This window comes from Bufo gargarizans, chromosome 4 (genome assembly GCF_014858855.1).
Source record: "Bufo gargarizans isolate SCDJY-AF-19 chromosome 4, ASM1485885v1, whole genome shotgun sequence".
NCBI classification, from domain to species: Eukaryota; Metazoa; Chordata; class Amphibia; order Anura; family Bufonidae; genus Bufo; species Bufo gargarizans.
Genome location: NC_058083.1, coordinates 350,528,951 through 350,536,727, shown reverse-complemented (window position 1 = coordinate 350,536,727; position 7,777 = coordinate 350,528,951). Strand labels below are relative to the sequence as shown.

Sequence of the window (7,777 nt, the reverse complement as noted above, 5' to 3'; positions counted from 1 at the left end):
ATAAAATAAAAATGAGGTGCCTATAAGAAAGTGAACTATAGAGTTTAAAGCATAAGGTGGAGAGGGGAAAAAAAAAAAAAAAAAAAAAAAGAGGAAAGAGTATAAAGAGAGTGGACAAAAAAAAAAAAGGGAGGAAAAAAAAAAAAAAAAAAGAAAAGAAAAAGAATAACAGAAGGAGAAAAAAAAAAAAAAGAGGATAAAGAAAAGAAAGAAAAAAAAAAAAAAGAGAAAGAAGGAGAGCAAAGAAGAAAGATATAACTTAAAAGGAGAGAAAAGGCGGAATAAGGGGAAAGAAAAAAAAAAAAAAAAAAAAAAAAAAAAAAAAAAAAGGGAATAACATGGGCCCAAAAGCTTTAGGCGCTCGACTGATCTATCAGGTCAGAAACACGGGTCCAAAACTGCTGAACCAACAAAACTGGACCAGTTCCTGAGGTCTCCTAGGGTCAATACGAGGGGCGGACAAAAGGAATTTTTGCAAAAAAAAATGATGACTCAGATAACTGAGTTAGAAACACAAAAAGTCGCTAGATACCCCGAAGAAGAAGACGGTATAATGGGGGAAGTTATCCCTAATGACAATTCTTCTCCGCTAGAAGAAATACTCCTAGCGGTTAAACAGAACGGGGATTTAATACAGGCGGTCACAACCCAACTTGGGTTTATTCAAGTTGATGTGGGACTAATAAAAGATGATTTGTCAAAATGCGAGACAGAGTCAACATCCTTGAAAGTTCCGTCACCCTTATACAGAATGAATCCAAAAAAATAAATACGGAAGTCTCCACATTTAAAGCAGAATAATCTCTTGAAGAAAAAGGTAGTGGACCTTGAGGATAGGTCACGAAGATACAATGTGAGAATAATTGGGATTCCAGAGGGTGTGGAAGAGAAAAATCCAACCCAATTTGTACAGAAATTAATTCTTGAGAACTTTGGGAAAGAGTCATTTTCTCCTCTTTTTATGATTGAAAGAGCTCATCGGGTCCCAGGAGGAAAACCAATTCCAGGGAGACAACCTCGGACATTCCTTGCTAAGTTATTGACTACAGGGGACAGAGATGTCCTCCTGAGAAGGGCGAGGGAATCCTCACCGGTTGTATATAACGGGATTAGATGGCCTTTTTTCCCGATTTTTCGAAAGAAATACAAGAAAAGAGACGCACATTTATGACTGTTAAAAAGAGGCTAAGAGAAAGGGATATTATATTCTCTTATATTCCCGGCCAAATTGCGGATTGTTTTTGAGATAAAACCCTTTTTTTTGACACCTCAGAAGAAGCCGCGGACTGGCTTGACCGAAATAATCGATAATTCAATTGGGTTATGATCTGGCGGGAATAATAGTACTATAAGGGGCTTATACCCCTAAATGTAGTTTTCTTTGCTTCTAATGGGGTGGCTGAGTGGGGGGGTGTGGAGGGTTGGTCATAGGAAAGAAATCTACTACAATATGTGTGGATTGCCTGTGGGAGTGGGGGAGTTCTGGGGGTTGGTTGGTGCGTCCAAAGTAGGTGTGGTTTCCCTTTTTTTCAGTTTATTGTTTTTTTTTCTTTTTTTTTCTCTTCTCCCTCTCTCCTGGTTTCTCCATTTAACCATTGTTGATGACGATGATTAGAATTTTTGCTGAATGTACGTTGTTTGGGGGAAAGAGGTAAGAGACAAGCGTTTTTGACCTGACTCAGGCCCATCTACCAGCAATAGTATGCCTGTAGAGACCCACCTTACGAGGACCCACTAGAGTGGTCGACAGGGCATGGGCTGCGCACACGTATCATTCTACCCTCTACAATTTACTCGAGGAGGTGTACGGTGGTGATACATAGACTTATTGACTTTGTTTGTGAGGCATCCTCTGTCGACCAACAGGGGAGATTTATTTTTTATACTGTAGGTTAGGGGGAAAGCTATGTATTTTGGCCTTTGTCTATATCCCACCGCCATTTTCTTTTTCGGTTCTTAATTCTCTTTTATTATTCATGGATAAATGGCCGAATGCCCAACATTGATTATTGGCGATTTGAACTGTGTCATCTGATCCTTTACGTGACAGGGTTTCTATGAGTGCCGGGAGAGACAGTCCGGTCCAGGGTCTCCCCTCGCACGGTTTTGCCTGGAGGCTGGATTTTGAGGACGCTTGGGAACATCTGGGACAGGGGAAAAGGGTTTTTTCATGCTTTAGCAAAGCAGGTAAATCGTTGTCCAGAATAGATCTTGTATTGATAATAGTAAATATGTGAAACTGATAAAACGAATGAAATATGAAACAAGGTCAATATCTGACCATTCTCCGCTATTACTTGAATTATGCTTATCTCAGGAAAGATATACACCAAACCTTTCCTTTAGACTAAACCCTTATTGGCTATCAGTTATAAAAACACATGAAATAATTCGAAATGAAATAGGCCGATTCTGGGATATTAACTATGGCTCAGCAAAAATTCAAGTGGTATGGGATACCTTTAAGGCGTACATGAGGGGATTGATGGTTAGCAATATCACGAACCTTAGAAGGGAATATGGAAAAAACAGAAAATCTAGAAAAACATGTAGTGTTGGCTGACAGAATCCTTCCACATAATAAGACGGAGAAGAATAGGGAAAATATGCAAAAAGCCACACAATATATGCTAATTTTTTATTGGATAAGGCCCAACAGAACCTTTTTTTAAAGGGCAAAAATATTTTACTGAGTCTGGGCGACCTGGTAAACTCCCTCTCCAGAGTAATCTCCAATCAACAACCCAAAAAACATATAGCAAGGTTCGAGTGAGGGATGGTAGGATAGTCACTAGACAGGGCCCGGTGGAGAAGGCCTTTCTTGATTATTTTCTTGATCTGTATAAGGCTGATTCTAACATTACAGATGATAAGATAGATTCTATCTAGATAGGATCAACTTTTCAACTATTACTGAGACGCAAAAGAAGCACTAGAATTGGAGGTCTCAACTCAGGAACTTGAGGAGCTATTAAACTATGTTCAGCTAATTCTACTCCTGGTTCAGACTGGCTTCCATATGAATTTTATAGTAAATATGGGGACTGTATTTTCCTAGATTATTGGAGGTCTTTGCTGAATCAATGGAGGATGGGATGTTACCAGATTCAATGATGGAGGCTACAATAATACTAATTCCAAAAAAAGGCAAGGACCCTCTAGATTTAGAATCTTATAGACCAATTTCACTGCTTAATGCAGATGTAAAGCTTTTTGCGAGGGTCCTTGCTACAAGGCTTTCTAGGGTCATCTCCTCCGTTGTCCATCCGGATCAGAGCGTTTATTCAAAATAAGGGTACACATCATAATTACATCGGCTCTTTTCTAATATCCAGGCCCCTGGGGGGACCGCCCGCTCCATCCTGTCATTGGATGCCTCCAAGGCCTTTGAAGGGTGGAGTGGCGTTTCCTCTGGAAGGTTCTTGCTAGGATGGGCTTTGGAGAGAGGTTTATACGCACTCTTAAGTTATTGTATAGATCCCCAAGGGCTAAATTGAGTCTTAATGGAAGTCTGAGTAGTAGTATCGATTTAAACAGAGGCACCCGTCAGGGTTGCCCATTATCTCCCTTATTATTCGATATGTATATCGAACCCCTTGCGATGGCCATCAGGCAGGACGATCAGGTTAAAGGATTTGGTACGCTAGGAACACAGACCGTATCTCATTATATGCAGATGATGTTCTGTTTTTTATAGATCATACGGAAACTACTCTCCCTAGGATTATTCAAATGGTTAAAGTATTTGGTGAGGTGTCTGGTCTTCTTATAAACTGGGCCAAGACCAGTCTGCTCCCAATAGACCCCCTGCCACAGAAAGAGGTTCCTGTTACACAGTTGGATATTGTTGATACTTTTCAATACTTGGGTTTGACTATATCGCCTCGGGTCGAAAATGTGTAGAACTTAATTTGATCCCCATAATGGTAAAGAATAGAGCTAAAATAGGAATCTGGCTGAAACTTCCCACTTTCTAGAGCTGATCGAGTTTCACTAGTTAAAATGTGATATTACCACAATTTCTTTATGTGCTCAGGAATACACCTATTTGGATACAAGACAAACATTTTAAACTTAGGGAAAGAATAATTAATGATTTAATATGGGAAGAAAGCGAGTTCGAATTAAGTGGAATATTTGTATAAATCAGTGGAGTGCGTGGGTTAAATCTCCCCTACTTTAAAGGTTATTTTATGCAGCCCGTTATTGATGTGCTATGAATCAGAGAATAGTGCACTACTGGGGAAGTTGGTAACTAGTCACGCTCACAATAATATTTTCACCTTGTTGGAATCTGGCCTATTGAAGAGTTACGAGCAAGGCTATAGAGAGACTATAAAACTACTCCTTAAGGTGTGGGCTACAACTAGGACATGGTTGAAGGTTAAGGGTTCACTTACATTTACGCCTCTTTGGCATAATTTGTATTACAAAGGCTGGATGAAATTGCAGCTGACACATTTTGGCAGAAGAATAAAATTTTATATATTTCACAGGTAGTTAAAGATAGAGAAATTAAACCCTTTATAGAAATGACACATAATATAAAAAATCTTTCATGGTTTAGGTATTTTCAATTGCGATCTGTATTATCTAGTTTGGATGATAAGCGGCTGTTGGATATAGATAATTCATCCTTTTGAATGATTGGGTAGGGGGTACACTTTCTAGAATAAAAATTTCAAATATATGTTATTATTAAGGTACGGTTTAGTGATATACACTCACCAGGACAAAAAGCGTGGGAGGTGGACTGTCCGAATTTACAAATAGAAGGGTGGGAGAATATTTTTGGGAATTTATCTTTATTATCCCAGAACTTTAACCATGTTCTAATACAATTCTATATTTGCCACAGATTATATATTACTCCCCTATGGATGAATAAATGCGGGTTAAGAGACACGTCCAACTGTCCCAAATGTGACACTGTAGGAGCAGATTTCTCCATATGATATGGACCTGTCCAGAACTTATAAATTACTGGAATGGTATCAATAATTGTATTATGTGTAAACTAAAAATTCGAATTCCTTTTGAACCACAAGTATTTGTTCTTAATGATCTTTCCAAACTAAAAAATCATAAGTATCAAAAGATCTTCCTGAGTAGAATACTGATGTTGGCTAGAGTTTTGATCAGTCGGACCTGGTTTGCCCGATCCATTCCAGACATAAATACATGGATAAATTTAATTGATAAGGTAAAGAACTACGAGAAAATTATATATAGACGGAGGGAAATTGAATACCAGTGGAGTAGGATATGGGGTGGTTGGAGGTCTGATTAGCTGAGGTCAAGTTGTTTATATATAGGGGTCCTACTTTGACGCACCACAAATTGGGGGGAGGGAGGGGAGGGTTTTCTAAATGTTATGAAAAGACGAGTTGAATATATTTATATTTATATATAATTAGTTGGGTCACTAAAAAAAAAAGGAGAAAAAAAAAAAAGTGTCTGCACAAGTTTGGACTACCTGACTCTTCAAAATTCAGCAGGGGAGAGCTTTAAAAAGTCTAGGATTGTATTATTAAGTCTCTTCATATCTTGAAAATATATTTCTTTGAGATGTATTTACATAGAAGATACCAGTACCAAAGGAGCATCTGCCAAGTAAATGCTTCCATGTGAAAGAATATATTATTACCTGTTTCTGCTATGTTTTGTCAACTTCTTTATTTTAACGATAGGTCTATTAAAATAGGGAACATTAAATATTACAGTTTACATTTGATGGGGCAAATATAAAGATACAAAAGGATAAAATAATTTGCATAAGCCAACCTGGCTTTTGGGTTCCTCAACCTGTATGACTGCATGAGGCATTAAAAAAAATAAAAAAAAGTGTTTCATATGGTACAAAAAAAATAAAAAATATAACTCTCCTTAATTCACTTGCTCGCGCAGCTCTGCTTCTCTTCTTCTTTGCTGTGTGCAGGAATAGGACCTTTGATGTCACTGCGCTCCTCACATGATCTTTTACCATGGTGATGGACCATGTGATAAGCGTAGTGATGTCACCACAGGTCCTTTTTCCTGTGCACAGCAAAGATGACAGAAGAGAAGCCGGGCTGCGCGAGTGGATTAAGGTGAGTTATATTATATATTTATTTTTTTAACCCCTCCAGCCCTATTGTACTATGCATTCTGTATTAAGAATGCTATTATATCATAAGGTAGAATAATAATGATCAGGTCCCCATCCCGATCATCTCCTAGCGTGAAAACCTCACCGCATCCGCACTTGCTTGCGATTTTCACGCAGCCCCATTCATTTCTATGGGGCCTGCGCTGTGTGGAAAACGCACAAAGAGGAGAATGCTGTGATTTTCACGCAATGCACAAGTGATGCATGGAAATCACTGCTTATGTGCACAGCCCCATAGAAATGAATGGGTCCGGATTCAGTGTGGGTGCAATGTGTTCACCTCACGCATCGCACCCGCGCGGAAATCCCACGTGGGCCTAAGTGAAATGAATCCTTGCATTCAGCTGGGCTAGCCCTGCAAGGCATTGTACCTGGGGAAGGTGGGGCTTATAGTGCCGATAGCATCTTATCTTTTTGCTTTTATGCAAGGTTGCTTATGGTCGGAGGAACTTTAAATATGATGCTTGTAACTCTGTTTTCAGTGATGTCATTTTACAAGCTGAAAACTACAAGCTGCTTATAGACCAAACTGAGGAGCGCTTAAAACAGACGGAGCTGGACAAAGTAAGCCAAAGGGACAACTTCAGGCAAAAAGAGGAGGAGTTATTAGCCAAGATGCAGGAACTGGAGGACAAGTACGTTGTACAACTGCAAGAAAAGGGTAAGTTCAGACAGTGTACTCAGAGACCTCCTTTGTCTCCAAGTCAGTGTGTTGACTTGTTTCTATACCTTGCAGCAAATCTCCTGCTTGAAAGCAACTCCAGAGAGAACAGTTTATGTGAAGAATTGGAAGCCTTAAAGCAGGAAGTGAGCCAAGGAGATGGCCAGCTTCAGACCTTACAAAAAAGAGAGGAAGAGCTGAAAGTGCTCCTGCAGAAAGAACTGGTAAGCCTGAAGTCTGGTCGTTCCATTTCAATGACCTCTACCTCTGACCGTATTGAACATTGTCCTTGAACACTATTATCCTTTTTACCTTAGGAGACCTCCAGTGCACTTAAGCTGGAACTGCAGAAAGTGCAAGAAGAAACCATGACCGAGAGGAGTCTTTCTGGAAGAAGAGCTAGAGGGGGCACTGGATGAGCTAGATAGACTACAACAACAGGAGGAAGAGGCAGAGCGAATGATACTCCAACTAGAGAAGGTGAACAAGGCGAGGGCCAAGGAGCTGGCTCGTCTAGAAGAAACTTTAAAAGGGTGAGCTGTACAATTACATATGTAAATGTCAGGCAAGTGTGTATGTAGGTTGGAAGGAATAGCTGACAGCTGAATAAGTATTGGGTGTGTGAATCATTGATGGTTCCTTTGTGCTGATTCATGATGATCTTTTTCCACTGAAAGCCCTCCTACATAAACGTTTTTAAGGGAACCTGTCACCTCCTAAACACCCCAAGCCGGCGGCAGTACATGAAAGTAGCCAGCAGCATGTTTGTAACGATCCTTTACTTCCTGCAGGCAGATGAAGCAAAAGCTGTAAAAACATTCTTTAACCCCCTGCCGACGCGCTTCTCTAGTCAGGTTTGCAGTCACGGAGGCAGCGGCCTCCTTGCTTTGTCACTGTAACCACGCCCCCTTCCCTACGCCTTCGCTGTGATTGACAGCGCTATTGCACGACAGTTCAGCTAGCTTTGC

General features: G+C 40.0%; 1 protein-coding gene across 1 annotated transcript; it reads left to right on the top strand.

Annotated features, from left to right (window-relative positions):
* The first annotated feature begins 338 nt into the window (after window positions 1-338).
* On the top strand, window positions 339-7,228 carry LOC122935431 (outer spore wall assembly protein SHE10-like). The gene is made up of 4 exons (XM_044291198.1): window positions 339-377; window positions 6,578-6,809; window positions 6,885-7,033; window positions 7,127-7,228. Exons 1-4 carry the CDS (start codon window positions 339-341, stop codon window positions 7,226-7,228), a joined length of 522 nt encoding a protein of 173 aa, XP_044147133.1.
* Window positions 7,229-7,777: the final 549 nt, after the last annotated feature.